Below are 24,229 nucleotides of genomic sequence, written 5' to 3'. Positions count from 1 at the left end.
GTACAAATGGCAAGCACAATCTAAATCAATCTTCATTACTTTAAAAACATAGCCATTAACATTACATAGGCATACACACATCTTGCCATATCGTTAGCAGTTTGTACAACACGACGCACGTTTTAACTATAGAATCAGCCCGCGAGGTAATACACGAAATGTTACCGTAGCTACTAGCTAGCAGAGGAGGAAATGGGAGTCTGAGAGGCGGGGTGTTTAAAGACAATGATAGGCGTTTATTCAACATCCAAGAAGGCTAACATACAACTGTGTTTTACTAACTCCAACCGGGACTATTGCCGCTTTCCCACTGCATGCCATCACCTCCTAACGTTACCGGAGCTACCGGAGCTGATAATAACATTGCCTGAGCTGAAGGTGCGTGACACTAAAATGTCCGTGGGGACCCGGCGCCAACCCATAGATAGTTCCAACTCACCGAATTACGTAATCCACCACAGTTGCACTCAATATTTAAATAATGTTAGTCTAAATAAATGTAGACGGATACATAATAATTTCAAGCAGAACACGAATCTTTTCATTAAGAACTGACAATCAGGGAATTTAAACATGGTTGACATTGTTTTTTTGTGTTTATATTAAAGAAAGGAAAGTCTAGTGCTGGCTGAGCATATTGTTTGTTTGCACTAAGTTAATACTACAAATGTAGCCTATATTTTACAGTCAGTTCGGTCTTTGTGTGCCAAACATTATTTAAGGCTGTAAACACTGTAACACTGTAAACTTTTTTTTTTTTTCTAATAAATGAGAAGCATGTTTAGATTTGAGTGTTACATTTTTTTTTATAAAAATTTACGTATATCGAACCGAACTGAAAACCGTGACCCCAAAACCGCGATACGAACCGAACCGTCCATTTTGTGAACCGTCCCACCCCTACCGTTTATCATAAAAATTCAGTGCCCCCGAAATACAAAAAAAAGCCCCCGAAAATCAATTAAGGGGGGCAAAAAAAGCCCTTGAAAAAAAATGTTAATTTCTAACCCTGCTGCATATAATACTTTTACATATCGGTCTATATATGTACATATCCCTTACTAGTTATACCGCTGGCCAGTATAACTGATTAGCACTATTACTCAGTAGTACTCATCGATATATTTTATATCCAGTTTAATCACCTGTACATTCATTGTCTATTACTATTATTGCACTTCACTGTTACATTTGCACTCTGGTTGGATGCCAAACTTCTGTTTCGTTGTACTGTACTTGTGCTGTATGATGACAATAAGATGACAATAATCTGAATTGAATCTAATCTAAATAAAGTAGGAACGCAGTACACGCTCCAATGTGTTGATGAAGACGAGGGCCCGGCGCTTCGCAGAACAGGACCGCAGGGTCAAAGAGGTCAGTACAGGAGCACACATATCACAGTGTCTTTATTATAGTTATATATCAGGGTTTTCCCTCAACAATGGTATAGGGGTGCAGCGCCACTATGACATTGCACCAGTGCCACCATGTGGTTTTAAAAAGTAAATAAATAAATACAAGTAAGCTTAAAAAAAAATGTGCAGTGAAAGCTTGGGGGTCGCTTAAAAACAGACGCATCATTGTCTAATACGTGATTGCTTGGTCCTCTATTCCTTTGTTCCACTGTGTGTGTGCGCATATGTTTTCATGTCAAACATTAAACTATTGGGCACCCAAGTGGCGACCCATGTAACGCGCTGCGTCGCGAAGCAGCCAACCCGGGTTCGATTCCTGGACCCGGCGTCCTTTGCCGAATTGTCTTTCGCCCGCTCTGTCTCCCGTTCCTCCTCTCTCTCTCTCTCTCTACCAGACTGCCCGGTAGTACAAACACCACCCACTAGTTACAACTCAGCGCCAAGTCGTTTGAGAATCCTGGGGAATTCCCTGTATATAATATGATTAATATCATATGCAGTTGATTCTTTACTTAATTATTTATTTATTATTATTCTTTTCATGTTCTTGTTTCCATTGTGATAGTCATGCTCAAAATACATTTCTGAATGAGCCAAATGATGCCTAAAAAAAAAGAAAAAAAAAATAACCTCAATGACAGCGGCTGGGTGGCGCAGCAGAGATTGCGCTCGTCACCAATGCAAGAGACTCCGGTCTCGAATCCGGGTGTCAGCATTGCCTCCGGCTTGGGCCGGCCGTCATACTGGCTCAATTGGCAGAGCCAGCGAGTGGAAGTCGATGGGTGGGGATTTGGACGTTGTGGACAGCGACTCCTACAGGTCGGTTGGGGGATGCCTGCACAGCAGAGACAGGAAGTAGCGGGGGTAGCGTGTGAGCCTCCCATGCGTTACACCTCGCCACTGAGAGTCCACGCTGGCAGGTGAAAAGATGTGACGACAGGCTACCTCCTCGTGTACCGGAGGGGACACGTGATGCAAGGCTTCTATCCTCCCTACAACCGACCAGTGGGCAGTGGGGGGCATAGTCGAGCAACGTTCAAGACAGGGGAGGGGAGAATTGGACACACGAAATTGGGATGGGAGAAAAATAGAAAAATAAGGAGAAAAAGTGGATAAAAAAAATATAATTACCTCAATGAAAATATTTATAATTCATCAGTATGCTCATGGGTGACGCATTTCCTGGTTTATCCTAAGTCTCCAGTCTTTGCTGCAGCTAAAAGTAAATTAATGGACTATTAATAGATCGTTCATAACTGCGTCTGTGGTCCATATAGCTGTGGTCCCGTGAACGAAGCCTTCTAATATACATTTCTCTGTCCGATAAGGCAGTGAATGTAGAATTTTAAGCAGCAGTTTAAAGAAAGGAAGAATCGCTAGTAGGGATGCACCGATATGAAAATTGGCCGCCGATACCGATACCGATTGTTCAACTAACACTATCGGCCGATACCGATATTTGTATATAAGTATTTTTTTTTTTTTTTTTTTGTTTTTAATTTTCTTTTTTTTTTAATGAAACTACTGTATATTTGTATGTGTATGTTTGTATTTGTAGGCCTCTTTACTTACTTAAAAAAAGGAAACATCAAGAAATATGTTTATGGTATCACTATCTCTCTCCCAGTATCGTCTTGCGGCCTGCAGAGGGATACTATTTTGTCAACCAGAGCTTTCAACCAATGCAATGGAACCATTCTTGCGGCCTGCAGCAGGATACTATTCTCTCAACCAGAGCTTTCAACCAATGCAATGGAACCATTTTGATTGACAGTCGATTCGGCCAATTACGCCACACCGGTGACCGCTAGCACCCACCTCCTGCTGTCCTTACCACCAATCGGCAAGCGTTTATAAATTTTTCTACTTCCGGGCATTCTGTTTGCGAGAGCAGAACACATTTAGCTACGTTAGCTGCTCGGCCCACCGACCGGCGCTCCACGCATGACCAAATGAGACATAATGATTTTACTGCAACAAATGTTATAATAAAACAAAGCCTTTCTATACATTTGTCTGGTTGAAAACTTTATTAACAGATTGCAGAATGTGTAGTTGGGTACGGAATGAGCAACGGAATGGAACCGAGCTATGAACGTACTAACGGAGTAATGCCTTGTTTACTGCTATCTTCGGGTAAATAATATGCTTGTTATTGAACGTGTAACACTTCATTTTAACAGCAGATACTTTCTTAAATGCCATCTTCCCGAGAGAGGGTGTTGACGGGGAGTTGTGTTATTAATAGCATTGAACAGCTAACCGAAAGCTAGCGTTAACTATTGTTAAAGGTTTAGCCATAACGTTACCTTGGCTAAAGTTGCGGCTATTCATAATGCAGCAATAATGACTGCAGACCTGCAAGCAAAGTACAGCAAGTTGACAAAGGAGTATTCCAACGCAAATCACATTTTCACCAGTAACGTTAGTCTTGCATCTAATAGCTAATAACGTAGCTACGTTAGCTGCCCGGCCCGCCGACCGGCGCTCCACGCATGACCAAATGAGACATAATGATTTTACTGCAACAAATGTTATAATAAAACAAAGCCTTTCTATACATTTGTCTGGTTGAAAACTTTATTAACAGATTGCAGAATGTGTAGTTGGGTACGGAATGAGCAACGGAATGGAACCGAGCTAATGAACGGACTCGGAGTAATGCCTTGCTGCTATGGGTAATAATAATATGCTGATGTTATTGTCCGTGTAACACTAACTATATAACGCTAATGCCACAAAACGAATGCCTTGTTAATCATAAGTAGTTACTTTGATGCAGTAGATTGTGTGTGTGTGTGGGGGACGGCGGGCGTTGTGCAGGTAGATCGCGCGAGTGAACTTTTTTTTTTTGCCTTTTGACGCTACACAAATTGATGGGTATTTATCGGCGACTGCTATCGGCACATTTGAGCTTATCGGCCGATAGGCCGATAGCAGTCAACAAGGCACTTATCGGCCGATACCGATACCCGACCGATATATCGGTGCACCCCTAATCGCTAGCCAAAACTAGCTTAGCATCTGTAATAGCCAATTTAATTATTTCTCTTAACCTTTCTTTCAATTTATGATTAGTCATCCTTAAATGACAGAATTCTCTGTTTCCAGGCCTAGTCATTGCTTATTCCTGTCATGTCTGCAGGGTTTGGTAAGGTAACGATGACATTGCTTATTCCTGTCATGTCTGCAGGGTTTGTTAACACTTTGAGTGCCAAGAGTGAGAAATCTCGTTATTTAATCGTTATTTTTATTATTATCGATTTTCATTCATTTTTCATCAATCTAGCCTCACGTTACCAGTGGGGATCTGTCTGAGCTTGAACAGGGAAAATACCGCCCACTATAGTCTCTCCGGAGGTATTGCACCCATTGGATTGGACTGAATGAAATGGATGGGGAAAAAAAAGAGTCCGGAATCCACATTTTACTTGTCAGGCATGTAACCGGAGACGATCCCACTCATTGCCGAGCTGCAGAACAGCGTGGAATATGTATTTCCAGTACCCAGCGTTGGATCAATAAACGCGATCGATATTTGGAATGGCGATCAGGAATTGGAATAATCTTTTTGGAGAACATCTGTTTTTGAGTTTTTTTCACCTATATCTCAGCCAGGGTTTCCGTTATCCGGTAATTACCGTTTTTTTACCGGGAAAATCTGTTGAAGTCTGACATATTTAAATCTCTCCGGTCATAATGTCCTGTGAAAATAATTCCCTCTAAGCACAATTTGAATTGTATTAAAATATTTTAGCCTATGCGATGAAGGAAACAATCGTTACATTTGTTTCATTGTTGCTCCACTCTGATGAAGCGCGGCTAGCGCGCGCTCGGATTGAATGTTTTTTTCCTTCCTTTTGTATTGAGCCTGCCTGGCCATGGCCACCATAACGGCAAACAGCTATATGAGCGAGAGAGAGAGATGGCCAAACAAGCTAACCTTAACAAATATTTTATGAAACCAAGCAGGTCTAATAATGACAACGAAGATGAGTCTGAACTTGAAGTCACAGAGACCGCTGATGCCGTGACAATCCCGTGACATGCAGGTGGACCAGTCCGTTCAGGCTTTCAAAAGTGCCCGAGCACGCTACATTCAACATCTAATACAGACCTGGGCATTGTACGGCCCGCGGGATGATTCTGACCGGCCCGCGAAAGATTACATGATAAAAAAAATAAAAATAAAAAATAAAAAAAATAATTTTTTTAATATTTTTTTTTTTAAACTTTTTTCTTTTCATGTCAACGTTCACACGCACAATATACGCTTACCTAGGATTTGACTTGATTCAACAACAAAGCAGTCGGGGCAAGCCGAAAACGGTCGAAAGTGTGGTTATTTGAAGTTTGGATTTCTTTTTTCACAACTGAGGTACTGTAGGTAGATTAAATTTTTTGAGACTAAAGTACAGAAAAAAGGTACCGTTGGGTACCGGTATCGATTCACAGGTACCGGTACCGTATCTGTTCAAATGTGAACGGTACCCATCCCTACTGAACACACACAACTGCAGGGCAAGGGCATTTTTGCTAATGAAATGCATAGCCATGTGAAAGCCTTCATGACAAAGTTGCAATTCATTTCAAGGCAACTAGGCAGCAACAATCTCAAACACATGAAAACCCTGAAAGAAGTCAAACCATCAGCTGATCACCGGCACAGGTACTCATCCATGTTGGACTGGGAGCACTGCATGATGAATTTTCAAGGCGTTTTCAAGATTTCAAAAAGGTTGAGGATGAAATGCAGCTGGTTTCCTCTCCCTTTACCTGCAGTGTTGATAGTTGTTCAGCTTGAACTCATTGACCTGCAGTCTGATTCACTACTGAAAGAGCACTTTAAGTCAGCATCACTGCTAGAGTTCTACTCTGCTCTCAAAGAGGAGAACTTTCCAAACATGAGGAGACATGCTCAGAAGATGTTGGTTCTCTTTGGATCCACCTATGTGAACAGACATTCTCGATGACGTTTACCAAGTCCAGGTACAGATCCTCTCTCACTGATGAACATCTGGCAGCTGTGCTTCGCATCTCCACCTCAGACATGCAACCTGACTTTGATGGACTTGTTAAAGCTCAACAGAGACTGGATTTATCACACTGAATGGAAAAAAAAGAGCTGAAGAACACTAAAATGTGGAAATATAACAAGTGAAATGGGACACTTGATTTTTTTTTTCTTTTTTTTGCACAGTTCTGAAAACATTAAATGTTTAATATAGACATGTAAAGTAAAAAAGGCTACTGGGACACTTTTCTTTACACAGTTCAGTGACATGTCTTGTTTATTTTGGCTATAAGATGATGTGATGTCTTTAGAAAGCTAAGAAAATCCTTGTTTCAATAGTATATGAAACTCAAAATAATCTGGAGCGTAAAGGCCTCTGCATGCTACAGAAACTTCAGAGCAACTGCAACACAACATCGGCGCGATTTCAGCGCGGTTGTTTTAGAGGGTGTGTAGACTGTGTTGCTTGGACGTTGCGTACATGTCCCCCAAATCTAACCTAAACAACCGTTGCGTTGATATTGCGTAGCAGTGATTGGTTGGTTAGCGAATGGGGGCGGGGCTGTCATAGAATAATATTAGTCCCGCAGAGAATAACATCCTCCATTGTTGTAGCCAGCGTTGACGCTAAATAATTAGCGTCACATAGCTCGCCTTTTTCTGAAAACCCAAGCACATATTGTTCCATAGCATACGCCTTCAGTTGATCATGACAAATCCTCTCTTACCTTGACGATTAAAAAGCCTCCATAATTTAGTAAATAAAGCTGTAGCCAGCCAGCTAGTATTGGGTCTATTCAAAATGCTATCCACATTAGCTACATAGCTAACCAAGTAAATACAATGGTATCCGTCCTGAGGTAACGTTAAATACAACGTTTGCTAGTCGAAATGACTGGACACACACAGGGACAAGTTAAACATCAATCAATTAATTTATTCCAATAGGTAGTTTGAGCTGCATGTGAGCCGAGGTCCTCTCCATTGGAAACTAATGATGTTACGGTAACGTTAGCTCGAAAAGCACAGAAAGTTAAGCTGCTAGCAACAGACACTATAACACTTCCGGTCGGGGGTTTTCAAAATAAAAGAGCGACGTCTAAAATCACCGGAAATACGTTTATTTTGTACATTATCTAACGTTACCACGAACCTAAACTAACTTTAGTTAAACTAACTTTGCGCGTCGATGTTGCAGAAGCATAAAGGCAGAGTGTCTAAAACACCGTTGCTTTGTCGATGTTGTGTTGCAGTTGCTTTGAAGTTTCTGTAGCATGCAGAGGCCTTAACAGTAAGAAGCATTTTGTATAAAAGTATTCTGTACTTCTGTATGACAACTATTAAAGAAACTTGAAACTTGAACTTGAATAACTTTATTTGTATAGCACTTTTTCATACATGCCCTTTGTTATTAATGTTTCACATTTTGTTTATCATTTTGGAAATAAATTCTATTTGAATAAATGATATTTTTGAAAGCTAACCTCACCTTTTAATTGCCAAATAATAACATACACTCTTACCAGGGGTCAAAACAATGCCATTTACTGCTTTTTATATAGAAATAAAATGTATATTATGCATAATTGAGTTTGGAATTTTGGCCCGGCCCTCCAACATATTTTCAGTTGCTCATTCGGCCCCCCGGGAAAAATAATTGCCCACCCCTGATCTAATAGATGCTTTACACGACCGATTCCCTGAAGATTCCCTGGATCTACTTAACTGCTTCGACGTCCTTCTGAACCCCTTGCAAATCGCGATACCCAAAGACACAGGGTGGTAAGTAGAAGTCAATTTGATTTAGTTTGTTGCAAAAGTTGTAGCATCATTCTTTAAATAGGTCTATCATTTTTGAATAACCTAAAATGCTCGCCTATATCGCGAAATGTATGGCCTATTCTTATTAATAATAATAAAATAATCATAATAACAATAATAATGAAAATAATGGTGAACCCGCAAGCGGTAGGAACCGTCCACCCGAACACCGGCTGTTAGGCCGGCTGGCGGGGGCCCTACCAAGACGGGTCACGTTTTCCATTCGGTCGGTGTGGGTGTCCGATGCGTTCACTGTCCATTATCCCTTACCTTCCCTCATCCCCTTTTTTCCCCCTATTTCCTATTTTTTGTCCTGATTGTGAAGCGACCCTGGGTTCTATGAAAGGCGCTATATAAATTTGATCTATTATTATTATTATTATTATTATTATTATTATTATTATATTATTATATTATTATATTATTATATTATTATTATTATTATTATTATTATTATTATTATTATTATTATTATTATTATTATTATTATTATTATTATTATTATTATTATTATTATTATTATTTTTATTATTGTGTCCCGGAGCGCGCCGCTTTTGGCCCTCACCAAATTTCTCAGTTCTTCGCTTGAAATAATGAATACAAATGTCCAATAACGGAATTCGTTAGCTCATAAAAATGTGATTATAACAGACTGCTGTTTAATGTCGGGCCGACTGCCCACAGACGGAAATTCGCCTATTTGATTTCAAGTCAGCAGCACGTGAGTCTATCGACGGGACTTATTTTATTTGGAATATAATGTATATGCAAAAGTAGCCTAGTTTTAAGTTAAAATATTATAAATCTACATGCCTGAGGATGTCATTTTTTTTTTTTTTTTTTTATTGCAAAACAAAATAGTTAAAAGTCAGTACTCAACACACAATGCATAATGAAACTAACAATTAAGGTGGCTAAAATGACATGCAAGTACAGTAACAGAAAACAAAAAAAAGTATATAATAATATTTTACCGTATACAGTGTATATCCAACGAAATTACCAATTGTACCAATGTCTTATACAGGATATACTCCTAATACCTATTATCTAAAACCCTACACACATATGCTCCAGCTCGAACCCCCCCCTCCCGGACCCCTCCTTGGATAGTACCTCCATTATCCCTCACTCCTAACCAGACACCACCATTATAAGCTAGCTTTTATTCTCTCCACCACTTCTAACCATTCTTTATATAGCCTGCCTATCAATTGTTTTTAAGCTCAATAAACTCTGACCGGAATTTCTCCCATTTGTCCGAGAGATTGAAATCTTCCAGGACACGGAGACAGGCACCAATATTTTCTAACGGAAACCCTGATCTCAGCGTGTCCCATATGTGTGTGTGTGGCTGTGAGTGTGTGTGTGCTGATCAGGAAATAAGATAATCGATTTTCAGCCCGCTTCTCTAGCGTGCATAAGCAGACTGACATATACTATCGATAATCTAGTGTTTATTTGAAAACGATTCATAAATAGGCAGAAAAATGACAACGTGCTTTGTGTATTCCAGTAAAGCGCGATTCCTGCAGAATATTTTTCTTCTTCTGGAAGTTTAAAAAAACTAGCGTTTTTCAAAATGGTATAAAACGGAAATGAACCGATTAAAAAACAATCCGTTTCGACAATGTTGACTGCAAACAAGTCATTGATAAGCGACGGGCGTATTAGACACATAGCCATAATTTAAGATATAGTTTATGCGTTCGCAAATGTGATAGCCATCCCATTGACTACAGCGCTGGCACTCAAGCGCTATTTCTGGTGCCCCCTGCTGGCACTCAAATTGTTAAGGTAACGATGACATTGCTTAGAACAGTGGTGCCCAACCAGTCGATCGACAGGTAGATCGCGGGCTGATTTCAAGTAGATCTCGATTAAAAAAAATTCGATTATAATTTTGCAATATCTACTCTGCCTCTCTTTGTTAACTACAACAAGCAATGCTGTTTGTTATTTAAGATGAGGTCGGACTCGGCACTGACAGATGTGTTCATTATGCTGCTTTTATAAAGCCTCAAATGACGGCTTACAATATTTCATGAAAGCAAAGTGTTTTGTTTGTCTAAGATTTAAAAAGGTTTAAACTTTACAGCACTGACAAAGTTGAACAAAGTGCTGTACAAGTCCCACAACATTAAAAAAAGATATTATAAAAAAAAAAAAAAAATGTATCTCGAAGCTTCGAATTAAAATCGAATCTCGGCCCCAAAGCTTCGAATTCCCAAAAAAAATTGAAGGTCAGCCCTACTACGGATAGCTCATATCAACAGCGTTGTTGTTTGCAGGCTTGCAGCTGTTGGTTAGCTAGCTATCGTTCTCAGTTGGCTAACGTTATTTACTAGCTAGCTAATACTGGCCTACCTTTTAATTCGCAATGGAATGGCTAGCTAACTAACTGTACAAATCGATGTGATTGGCTGAGACCGTAATTTGTACGGTTGGCTGCAGGGACCGAAACTAAAGCCCGCCGCCCGCCAGGGGCGCTCAGTTTTTACCTTTGGCGCTTGACACTTAGAGGGCTGCCCGCCGTGTGGCGTGTAATCAATCAAGTTCATAATGATACTCTTATTTTGAAAATCTGTGCGGGTCTCATTTCCGCCCCAAGCGCATCTCCAGTCATAATATCGATGGCTCCGGCAGTTAGCAACATTAGGCTCGTATGATACTCTTATTTTGAAAGAAACCGTGGCAACGAGTCATATCCGCCCAGCCCTGCAGCGGGATACTATTGGCTAAGGGCTTCTGCTCGCAGTGCTCGTGTCAACACAGGCAGTCTGCTCTAGTCTAGAAGAGCGGACCTCCATGAGCTACCGTTACTGTTTAAACAATGACCCAGTCAACTATTCACTTTTAGTTTAATACATGACGAGGCATTGTCTAACGGTATCTAGCTGGCTAGCTACTGATAGCTGCTGATATCAACAAATGCTCCAACAATAGTCGACTCGAGTGCATAATACCTCCGTTCCCTCGTTAGCTAGCTCACGTTAGCTAGCTCACATTAGCTAGCTCACGTTAGATCCATCTGTCCCAGTAAACTAAATTGTCTTAACGTTATCTACCGGGCTAGCAGTAGCTACAGCTCCTGATATCAATGTCTTATAACATTGATTGAATGCGTATTCTAGCTGAGGGCATGTTGAATGTGATTTGACAAAAGAACCGTAACGTTATACCAATAGGGTCCAGCTGCATCGCCGGAGAATCCTTGCATGCTGAATGTAGGGTCTAGCTGAATATAGGGTCTAGCTGCAGGGCCGGAGAATCCTAGCTGGAGCTGGAGGCTACTCAAGTATACACACAGACAGTGGAGCTGTTTGCAGATAGCGAGCATTTTGACTTATTGCGTGGTGGCGATGTCTCGCAGATAATACAACTACAAGTATGATTATATAATATATATTTTATTTAAAATTTTTTTTTTTTATATAAAATAAATATATATATATATTTTTTAATCAAAAAAAATTTGGCAGGTAAGAAATATGCTTGGCGGGTAGATTCTTCCCATCTACCCGCCACTGGCCGGTGAGTCAAAAAGTTAATTTCGCTCCCTGGTTGGCTGGATTGGGGGTGCCCAGCTGGCTAGCTTTTCAATCAATCAAGCTGGCAGTTTGTAGTGCAGTAGCTGGCTGGATAGCCGCTGTATTGTGGGTTAAGGTAGCCAGCTGGCTGGCTGGCAGTTCGTGGTGCAGTAGCTGGCTAGATAGCTGGCTAATGTTGGCCAATATAGCTGTAACTGAATGATGCTAGCCTTATGTGGTCTTATGAGTTTCAGTTCATAGGAAAATACTTTGACTATAATGGTCAGAAGTAAATTAACTGTATATACTCTCTTTTAGAAACTCTTGTTTGGCGGCCATTTGGATGAGTCTAAAATCACTGTAGACGGCCAGCATATGTAAACAGACTTGCAGTCCGTGGGGCTGTTTGTAGAGCTAAATCTATACTTTATTGCTATCTGTCCATTCTCATTGTCAATTGAGACCATAAACCGTCCCTTCAAAATGGCTTAAAGAAATAAATTCTTCATCAATACGTTCTCATTTTATAGTGTCTTGAATATAAGCGTTATACGGGATTTGGTCTAGTATATTTCCTGGAAGGCTGGATAAAGGGCTAATAGCTACTAACGTTATATCCAATAGCATTTCGGTTATACAGAAGCTACAGTTAAAACTCAAACTGCATATGATCAGTACGATCCTCAAGCATGAATGCATGAAAGGGGAGGGGCGGGGGACGTTGTTTCTGATTATTGATTACCAATAACCGTGTTCGTCTCAGTAGCCACATACGCTGATCGGCTGGTTGAGTATCATAACAAGCCCTGATCAGCATGCAATTTACGTGAAAAAGATCTTACCATGAGCCGGTTGGATCCCCCACACCATTTCCCAGTTATCGATCGCCATCTGGTAGATCGATATGTCCATTGGCTGATGATATATTCCCTTACTGCATGGTGAAATCCGCGATCCAAAACGTATTCCGCTTCAGGTAAGTAGAAAACGACATTGGAAATTCAGAAAAAAAAGACAACTTCTGCCACAGGGAACACTGCATTATCGATACAGCGCCCCTAAGAGGATCTGGCCGGTAATGCACTTTTTCGAATTCAAAGAGTAGGGTACATCTGCAGTGCAGCTCGGCGACCTTGAATAGGTTATTAAAATGGAATAAAAGCCAAAACAACCTTGCCACGGAGATATCCGTGGTTGGTCCTTTAAGCATGGATTCGAAACACGGATATATACGTTGTCGGGCGGGAATGTGTTAAACAGTACTGTATATCTTGTATGTCATAAGTGGCTGGATGTAACAGTACTGTTTATCTGTATGTCAAATGTTATGAATTGAAAATGGGGGACCCTGATGTAACCAAGACGAAAGTCTCTCTGGTCTGCCTCCCCTTAACACTTTGATTGCCATGGGTTAAATTCATAATATACCATCCCTTGCCAGCTCTATTTAACATGGAGAAGTTCCCCTTCTTTGCAGGGCTATAACTTTTTAAATTCTATTGCTAGATTGCCATTATTAGGGCCCATTCAATGTCCTATATGTATTGTTCATGGTGTAGCAACGTTAAACTTTTTCATTCACATATTCATATGGTCTAAAATATAAGTATGTTTTCATCTCTTTCTGCAGCTTTCTCCAGAACGTGATTTATAGCCCCAAATGCATTATATTGATGATCAAATACAGTTTGGTAGGAATCTGTGCGAGATAAAAAATAATTCAACTGGATGTACTTCTAGGAGTTACTACACGTCATCTGATGTTGACCGGATGGGCGAGGGGGCATTTATAATTCCGTGGGCAACGTTATACCATTCATCTAATGTGGGTCATATGTTCATCATAGCAGTTTATATCGAACACGGTAATACTACACGCTAAAACTCACCCCAGTCTCCTCGGGCCGTTGGGCGATCAGCGTGGAGTAGACAGTTTTCCATTATGGGATGTCGAAATACCCGATCCATTTCCAGGTTGTATAATAGTATATACGTCCAAATCATGTTGTTTTTTCGAGTTATTTCCACCGATCGATGTTCACTGTGTGAAGACGGAGTCTCTCTAACATTAGCGAGTGCCCGGACCACATATGGAGTGAGTCCTGCCGGTTCAAAGGTTGATATCCGGTTTCGATCTGCCGATCGGCCACCAGATGGCGCTCTTGAACCGCTAGAGGGTTGAGAGGAGATCAGCACTGTGTGTCAAGGCTGCGGAGGGGAAATATGATTTCGATCACAGATTTTTGAAATATTGATATCAAAGACGAGTTACGGCGTCCTCTGCAACTTGAGCATGGCGGGGAATGACGAGTTCCGGCGTTTTCGGCAGTTAAAGTGTTAACAATTGTGTGTATTGAGCCGTACTGTATTGTACCCATTCTGTAATCTGTTAATAAAATGTTCAATCAATGAATCAATCTGTTATGCTTAACATGCAGTACTATTAACTTTACTTAATTTCTAAGATTAGATCATTTAGTTATTTTTAAATGTCTGATCTAAAGATAAACAAAGGGTTTTAAAAGTGTTATATTTATCTTCTCTTATAGTACCAGAGAGAAGCTGAGGAGAATCGACAAGCAACAAAAGCTAAATTTAGTTTAAAAAAAAATTAAAAAATATATATATACACCGGTATATATTTATCGTTCTTTTAAATTTTTTTACATTTTAAGATTTAACATTTTTCCCTGTGGTATCGAAAATGGTATCGAATATCGATACTTTTCAAGTAGGGATGTCCGATATTATCGGCCTACCGATATTATCGGCCGATATCGGCATTAAAATGTGATATCGGAAAATATCGGTATTGGTTTTCAAAAAAAAAATATATTTTTTTTTTACATTTCTATAACCTTTATTTACCCAGGCAAGCAAGTAAGAACAAATTCTGATTTTATTTATTGTCAAAAGTATGCATAATGTTGTGTTAATTCTACAACAAGAGATATGTAATGTTAATTACCTGAAATTATTCCATTTTGGGGGGGGGGGGGGGGGGGGGGCCCTGCATATATCGGTATCGGTTGATATCGGTATCGGAAATTGAGAGTTGGACAATATCGGTATATCGGTATCGGTAAAAAAGCCAATATCGAGCATCCCTATTTTCAAGGTATCGTATTGAAGTTCGAAATTCCAGTATCGTGTGTGTTGTCAGTTGCAATGTGACAGCTCTGTTTACACATCATTCCTATTCCCTTTTAATTGTACATATCATTTTTGTTTTGATTGTATTGTTCCACTTTTGCTTTGGCAATGTAAACTCATGTTTTCTCATGCCCATTGAATTGTGTGTGTGTTGTCTGTGTATGCAGTGTGAAATAAATGAGTCATGCTGCCTGCATGCCCAACGTGAGAAGTTAGTCTCGTCATTCTTGTAATTGCTACACTACACCGTTACAATGATATATAACATATCATATTATATTATATACCCATTCAATATGCACATGACAGAAAATATTATATGCCATATTATATCCTAATAAACTAACCTACACTGTAACACGCAACACTTTGATGAATATTGTTACTCAGCTGATAGTTGTATCCTTCCTGATGACCTGTCGTACAGAACTTGTAAGTCGCTTTGGATAAAAGCGTTAGCTAAATGACTAAATGTAAATGTAAATGTGCATATTGAATGGGTATTACTAATACTATTAATACTAATACTAGCCGAGAGTAGGTCAAATTTTGGCTGGTAGCTCTCGGCTAGGTGGTAAATTAAAAAGTAGATCTTGGTTCAAAAAAGGTTGGGCACCCCTGGCTTAGAACATCCTGCTCCATGTTGGTGTTCGTTTCATCCCACATCCAGGTGAAGGCCACTCTGTTCAGTTAAGTTGTGCACCTGGTATAATGTACGTGGGAGAAATAGGGTATAAACTAAGCGTCTTGTATTCTGATCTGTGAGCAGCATCTCTTTGCACAGACTGCCTCTGTGTACTCTGTGATATTGATGTGCTCTTTACTGCAGTAAACTTTTAGAGATCAGGTCACCCAACATCACCAGCGTCAGTGCATTCTCTGCAACATCCAGTCATTTAGGGTTAGCAATTTAGCTTTTACGAATTGGAACGTTAACAAAACACAAAATCTTTTGGTAAATGGTAAACGGACGGCAGCGGCAAACCTGCAAGGTGCTGACCTGCTCATCGGGAGCAGTTAGGGGTTAAGTGTCTTGCTCAAGGACACTTCCGACACGCTGCCGTGAGGAGCTGGAATCAAACGGGGAACCGCTTCCGCTCAAGCTACTGTCGCCCCATTGCGTTTTGGTGAAACACAATTATCCCATTAACCCCACATGGAGCATCACGGCCAAAATGGCTGGTAAACGGTAAAGAGGTTAATTTCTGCCATAGACGGGAAGACATGCACCAGGGCTTATGATGTCATGAACAGCGGGGCTCATGATGTCATAATGACGTGAGCACCGGGGCTTATGATGTCATAATGACATGAGCACCAGGGCTTATGGTGTCATAATGACGTGAGCACCGGGGCTTATGATGTCATGATGACGTGAACAGCGGGGCTCATGATGTCATAATGACGTGAGCAACCGGGAGTCATGATGTCATAATGATGTGAACAGCGGGGCTCATGATGTCATAATGATGTGAACAGCGGGGCTCATGATGTCATAATGACGTGAGCACAGGGGCTTATGTCATAATGACGTGAGCAACCGGGAGTCATGATGTCATAATGATGTGAGCACCGGGGCTTATGATGTCATGATGACGTGAACAGCGGGGCTCATGATGTCATAATGACGTGAGCAACCGGGAGTCATGATATCATAATGATGTGAGCACCAGGGCTTAGGTCATAATGACGTGAGCACCGGAGCTTATGATGTCATAATGACGTGAGCAACCGGGAGTCATGATGTCATAATGACGTGCGCAACCGGGAGTCATGATGTCATAATGACGTGAGCCCCGGGGCTCATGATGTCATGATGACGTGAACAGCGGGGCTTATGATGTCATGACGTGAGCACCGGGGCTTATGATGTCATAATGACCTGAGCACCGGGGCTTATGATGTCATAATGACGTGAGCCCCGGGGCTCATGATGTCATGATGATGTGAGCACCGGGGCTTATGATGACGTGAGCGTCTTTGAACTGCTGCGGTCAGGCAAGCGATACCGGAGTCTCATGGCAAGCACAGAAAGACTCAGAAGAAGCTTCTATCCCCAGACCATCAGGATGCTCAACGAACAATAACACTATGTAACAACCATCAAATGCACTCACAGCACACACATCCACACGCACACACTCACTTTAAACAAACAACTCACTGCAGCACCCACTTTACACACTTTAGAACACCTAAACACACTTTATATTTATTGGTAAAGAATTTGCACTACAACCCATACCTCATTACACCTTACTGTAAATTGTACCTAAATTGTACCTCATCCCATTTCTCCTTTGCACTATATAGTATATTGTATATTAGTATATTGTATAGTATATTGTATGGTAACTCAGTTACTTCTACTCTGCATTGAACATTGTACATACTGAACACTTGTGTCTACGTACGTGACTTCTATTTTATACTGCTATACTTATTTTATTTTATACTTATCTATTTTTGTCTAGCACAGTCTCTGGAGCGTAACAGAAAGAAGCATTTTGTATAAAAGTATTCTGTACTTTTAAAGACAACTAATAAAGAAACTTGAACTTGAAACTTGTTGGGTCTAATGATCTCACCCTCCAACAGCACGACTCCCTTCTTGATGTCGCCCGAGTACTTGCTCCTGATCAGACACCAGGAGTATTCGAACTTGGTTTCCTTGGAGATGGCGCCCTTCACCAACTCTGCATTGAATTTCTTCTCGAATTTCTGACAAGCAAAACGAGACAAGGGTTAGTCTTGACAGTTGACAAGGATAATGTGTTTTAAAAGATACCCCCACACACGTGTTTTTAAACACGTTCCATGGTGTAGGCTATGTTGAATGACAAATGGCCACTAAGCTACTGAGCAGCATTCCTACACCTTTGTCCTCATTGATAATGTAAGGATCTACAGTATGTAGAGTACATTACAAGTACAGTATGTAAGGATCTACACAAATAAGAACCTGGATAGTCAAAGGAATGCCTCCAACTTAAGAGGAGTTAACTGTAAAGACAGTTTTGTCAGTGGAGGGGACCTTTAAGTGGGAGAGCCGGTACCATTGGCAGCACACAAGTCAAGTCAAGAGTGCAAAGAATATGTTGTGTGGGTCCCAAGTCATTCTTGCCTTTAACAATATTGCTGTCTCGCAGTATTTTTGATTGTTAGCTAAAGATAATGAAAAATACTGTTGTTGGGACATCACTTTTAAATCAAGGCAAGAATGACTCGAGTCGTATCACGTCAACAACACGGGTGTTGTCCTTTCATTCAATATATTGGGAATTAACAGTTTGTGTAGAAGGCAGCAGAGGTGTGGACTCGAGTCACATGACTTGGACTCGAGTCAGACTCGAGTCACGAATTTGATGACTTTGGACTTGACTTGACCAAATCAAAAAAGACTTTGACTTAGGGCTGGGCGATAAAACGATAACGATAACTATCGCGATAAATTATTTCCTCGAAATAAACATGAAACGTGGTTGCAAAGTTTCGATATATCGATTTTCCAAGCTTGGCTCCGTTCAGCCTCGGCTCAGCACACTCACTCACAACAACCAGCGTTACGTGATGACGTGCTTACGCACAACAGCTAACAACCAATCAGTGAAGGAGATGGCCGAGACCCGGAAGGAGGTAGGACTCACTCAACAACAAGGCTTGCTAGGCTAATTAGCTTGCACGCCGTTGTTTTATATATTTACGTGCCGAGTATGTGTGTGTTTTGAATTCTGAGGCCACGTTTATGGTAGTGTGGGATATACAGTGGACGTTGTTTCAATATATTGTGGCGGAAGAGAGTATTTTAGTGTCATATTTAGCACATTGTCATGGAATCCACCGCTTAGAACCAACAGGCTGGCTAGGATAACTAGCTTGCACGGCACTGTTTTATATATTTACGTGCCGAGTATGTGTGTGTTTTGAATTCTGAGGCCACGTTTATGGTAGTGTGGGATATACAGTGGACGTCGTTTCAATATATTGTGGCGGAAGAGAGTATTTTAGTGTCATATTTATTGTCATGAGATACTCCGCTTGTCGGCTAACGTGTGCAGACTGATGACGACATCAACTCGACTTGAGACATTCGCAGCAGCATAAGAAGTTAATTAAACTTGACGGACATTATATCGACGATAATTATCGATATCGAATTATATGAAAATAATTTTATAATTTTATCGCGATAACGTTTTTGGTCATATCGCCCAGCCCTACTTTGACTTGTGACTTGATTGATTGATTGATTGAATTGATTGATTGATTGAAAACTTTATTAACAGATTGCAGAATGGGTACAATACAGTACAGCTCAATACACACAATTGTTAAAGGGGAACTCCACTTTTTTTGGAAATTAGCTTATTTAACATCTTCCCTGGAGTTAGACAAGAAGATACATACCTTTTTTGTCTCTGTGCGTGCATTTTAGCTTTGGGAATAGATGCTCCGTTAGCATAGCTTAGCTTCATCACTGGAAGTGAGGCAGGACAGTAGCCTTACAGTGCCTTACAGTGTATTGCAAGGTCTGACATTGACCAAACTTGATATGCATGACCTTGGAGGTTCTCTCCTCTCTGTACACCCCGACCCGACCCCACGGGTGCCCTGCCGGGGGGCCCATGGACGCGACGGCGGCGGCAGCCGCAGGGCGCCCGAGCCCGCAAAGGCTAGTGTTACACGATAGCTATGAGCTAACTAGCGCTGCGGGCTCCGGCGCCCTGCGGCCGCCGCTGTTGTCGAGTCCACAAGCTTCACTCGGTGCATCAGTCACGAAAGGGGCTATGATGAGCTTGGCAAGCCAGAGTAAAACACAGTTTTCAATCAATCAATAACAACATTAACCAGACTCTCGTTGTGTCTATTATGCTAACGCTAACGTTACCTCATTGTGTCTATTCTACACAGATAGCCTCTCGTGTCTATCTGCTAACGTTAGCATTAGGCTAACTAACGTTACGTCCCTAACCCCCAACAACAAGCGTAACTAATCAGCGATCTTTTTGTCAGACTAAACTCTCCGCTCGGTGGCAAATTGTGTTGATGTCGGTTTTGTTTCATCAATAAATGAGGCAGAATACACAGTGACTGTATCCTTTTTTATTGCACTCGTTTCTTGCTGCAAACACACAAAAGATATCCTACGCGAGACATTAAAGATGGCGGCGCGGACATTCTGTTTTCGTTCAGACTCCCCAAACAGTGACGTCACGCGTCTCTCTTCTGACCAATCAGTGGTCTGCAGTTTTTCACGTGTCATTTCTGGAGCTCTCATGCTGATCACCAGCAGCCCCGCCTCCCCACACGGAGACAAACTGAGTACTTTATTTTAGTGGAAAAGCAACATTAGATTCGGCTCATTAATATGCAAGCCACACCTGTTGTGACGTCGGCGTTTTGATAAGCTTTTTTGATTCGCGCGTGCATGTTATTCGTGCGTGGACCTTTTTAACTCTTTCAGAGTGGCATTTCCGGTGTCAAATGGAAATAAATAAATAATGAAATTATATACCAATGATGTAAACTACCCATAATTGATCAGTAGGGTTTAACCTAGAGGTTGGCCTTTAAGGGGATGCAGACCAGAGAAATACTTTTGTCTTGTTTACATCAGGGTCCCCCATTTTCAATTCATCAGGACATATATGACATACTTGACATACAGATAGTCAGTACTGCTACATCTATACATTTATGACATACCAGATTTGCAAATACAGTACTGTTTGTGATACAGAAGGAGTCAAGAAAAGGGAGTATATACATTTGACGTAGAAACTGTAAATTGGAGGAGGTTGGGTGGGGGGGGGTTGGGTACATTGGGATATTGACAACCATACTGGGTAATTTACATTGGAGGTGGTTGGGGGGGGGGGGGGGGGGGGGGGGGGGGGGGAACACTGTATAAACAAGCAAAACTGTACAATTGAGGGGGGGGGGGAGACACTGTACAAACAAGCAAAATTGTACATTGGACTATTGACAAAACCATACTAGGTAAATGACTGTACATTGGAGGGGGTTGGGTTAGGATATTTACAGGGGCCAGTTTTGAATTGCAGTCTCCCGTAGGTGTCCCTTGAGAGAGGTTTTGAAAGTGGGTAGTGATCCACATTCCTTTACAGCTTTGGGTAGGGCGTTCCACATTGATGTGGCATAATTGCGAAACGTGTTTAGTCCCTTATTTGAGCCGAATCTGGGTTTAACATGATTTGTGGAGCTCCCTCTGGTGTTGTGATCGTGGTATTCACTGACCTTTGGGAAGTATTTTGACATGTACATGGGTACCTTGGTCGTGTAGTGTATCTTGTAGACCAGGCCCATTGCAAGTTGCTGTACTCTGTCGTCTACTCTAAGCCATCCTAGGTCAAAGTGGGCAGGGGTGAGGTGGGTTCTAGGAGTAAGGTCAAGCAGTAGTCTGACCAGTTTGTTTTGAGATGTTTGTAATTTTGTTTTTAGCGCCTTTGAGGTGCTTTGGTACCATGAGGTGCAAGCATAGTCGTAGTACCCCTGAATGAGTGCTCCTGCCAGAGTCTTCAGGGTATTCTTGTTTACCAGAGAGGAGATCCGGTACAAGAATCGAGTTCATTGGTTGACTTTTTTATTACATTGGATGCCATTTTGTCACAGGAGAGATTAGCCTCTAGGATGGAACCCAGGTAGGTAATTTCATCTTTCCTTGTGACAATATTGTCACCCACTGTAACTGAGAAGCCGTCGGTCTTGCTGAGTTTGTTATTTGAACCGAAGAGAATGGACTCTGTTTTGCCCATGTGTAATGATAGTTTGTTATCAGCGAGCCATATGCAGATTCTGCCTAGTTCCGAGCTGAGGGTTTTTTCAACCTGTAACTTGTTCTTGTCAGAGACCAGCAGGGCTGAGTCGTCCGCAAACAGGAACAAGTTGCAGTCACAAGCTGACGACATGTCATTTGCATAAATTAGGAACAGTAGTGGTCCTAGTATGCTTCCTTGTGGAACACCACAGCTCACTGTGAGGGGGGGGGATAGGGTACCGTTTACCTCCACCATCTGTTCCCTCCCCTCAAGGTAGGATTGCATCCAGCTCACTGATAGACTATCAAAACCAATTGCTTTTAGCTTGTCAATCAGAATGGAGTGATTGACTGTGTCAAAGGCCTTTTGTAGGTCCAGCATGACCATGCCGCAGTATTTGCCCGCGTCCACCTCTTGTTTGATGTGGTCATTCAAATAGAGAAGGCATGTGTCAGTGGAGTGGGATGTTCTGAAGCCAGATTGGAATTCGTAGATTAGATTTTTTCCCGCTAGGTACTTTTCGACCTGTTCGTAGACTATTTTTTCCATGACTTTCGAGATGGAGGTGAGAATAGAAACAGGGCGGTAGTTGCCTGGGTCTAATTTGCTGCCCTTTTTGTGCAGAGGGGTCACCCTCGCAATTTTGAAGTCCTTGGGGACGTGTCCCTGTTTTATGGAGAGGTTTATTATGTGTGTGATGATTGGGGTGATAGCGGCTGCTGAGTCTCTGAGGAATTTGGAGGGGATGTTGTCATGGCCAGTGGCCTTGTTAGGTTGGAGGGCGCTCAGTTTATTGAGTACCTCATCTGTTGTTACCATTTCCAGCTTGAAGTCGTCCTTGCGGACCCCTAGGTTTTTGTAGTAAGCTACTATGTGTTCTACCCCATAAAGCCCTGAGTGGGAGGGTAGTTTGTTTACCAGTGTTGTGGCTATGTTTGTGAAGAAAATGTTTAAGTAATTGGCTACATCCAGCTTGTCTGTGATGAGCGTGTTGTCCGTTTTTATGTTTATGTTTGAGAATCTGGTTTTAAGTTTTTTACTGCATCCTAGTTGATTATTGAGTAATTTCCAAAGTTCACGTGGTTTGTTTTTGTTTTCCTCAGTTGTCATTGATGAAATTCTTTTTTGCAGTTTTGATCATGGAGTTTACGTTGTTTCTTAGTCTGTTTCTTTCTAGTTTGAGTTCAGTCACGTGGGCTTGGAGTTCACTGCTCGTGCTTTTAGACTTGAGCCTTTTGACTTGAGAAGACTTGATACCTTGGCTTCCCCCATGCCCAAAGATAAGTTATATTAAATACTGAATGGTTCGTTAGTTACTGCGTTATTTTTATGTAGATTGGTAGCGAGCTGCAGCGCAGTTCTCCTCTCCGGTCTGAGACCAATAGGGTCCAGCTGCAGCGCCGGAGAATCCTCTCACTGGGCAATCCTGTGGCAGCCACGAACCTTCTTTCTATAGAAGCAGCTCGGATGTTCAAGCAATCAATCAATCCAATAACACACGCTCGTCGCTCACTTAAAACAGCGCACCTCCCAGCTGCTATATAGAAAGTAGTAGGTTCGTGGCTGCCACAGGCTTGCGCTTGCCCCTTGAGAGGATTCTCCGGCGCTGCAGCTGGACCCTACTCACGGAGACACGCTGTGCTGTGGCCTGTGGGTGTTGTTTACTATTTGACCGTCATGGCAGCCCCCACTAGTCGCGTTTTTACAGATGGATATAGTCACAATTTCTCTTTTGTCGAGCACAAAGAAAAGATAGTTTTAGTTAAATGTAATTTGTGTCTTGGCTCAAAGATCATATCTTCTGCCCACTTTGTTTGAAACAATCCGACAGCATCCAATGAATTTGCGCCAGAGAAGAAGTAAGTTACGAACGTTAAGAACAACGGATCCAGTGGGAAATTATACCAAATATTGCTTCGTTTGCAGAAAATCACAGATGGAGACGCAACAACTTCCAACTACATTTGAAGCTGCATAAATAACGGTATGTAACTTGGTTTATAAACAATCAGAAATGTCTTGCTTGATGAAAGCCTAACATTAATGCTGCTCCTTAAAACAATTGTATTAAAGATTGCAGAATGGGTACAATACAGTACAGCTCAATACACACAATTGTTAAAGGGGAACTCCAACATTTTGGGAAATTAGCTTATTTAACATCTTCCCTGGAGTTAGACAAGAAGATACATACCTTTTTTTGTCTCTGTGCGTGCATTTTAGCTTTGGGAATAGACGCTCCGTTAGCATAGCTTAGCTTCATCACTGGAAGTGAGGCAGGACAGTAGCCTTACAGTGCCTTACAGTGTATTGCAAGGTCTGACATTGACCAAACTTGATATGCATGACCTTGGTGGGCTCTAGGTCAACTCCTGAAAAGGGGGTCAATGTCAGACTTTGCAATCAAAAGTTAGGGGGCTAATAACCCTTGCCATAATTTCAGTGCGCCCCCTAACTTTTGATTGCAAGGTCTGACATTGACCCCCTTTTCAGGAGTTGACCTAGAGCCAACCA

The 24,229-nt window shown here is 41.5% G+C and overlaps 1 protein-coding gene across 1 annotated transcript in view; it reads right to left on the bottom strand.

Annotated features, from left to right (window-relative positions):
- The window catches only part of fis1 (fission, mitochondrial 1), a 35,221-nt gene that overhangs the window by 4,546 nt on the left and 6,446 nt on the right, over positions 1-24,229 (bottom strand). Inside the window, exon 2 of the mRNA XM_084313210.1 lies at positions 17,525-17,657. Coding sequence (XP_084169336.1) covers positions 17,525-17,657 — 133 coding nt within the window. The remainder of the gene's footprint in view (positions 1-17,524; positions 17,658-24,229) is intronic.

The sequence above is a fragment of the Notolepis coatsorum genome (assembly GCF_963971535.1).
Source record: "Notolepis coatsorum genome assembly, chromosome: 4".
Lineage (NCBI taxonomy): Eukaryota > Metazoa > Chordata > Actinopteri > Aulopiformes > Paralepididae > Notolepis > Notolepis coatsorum.
This window is presented reverse-complemented; position numbering and strand designations above follow the sequence as displayed.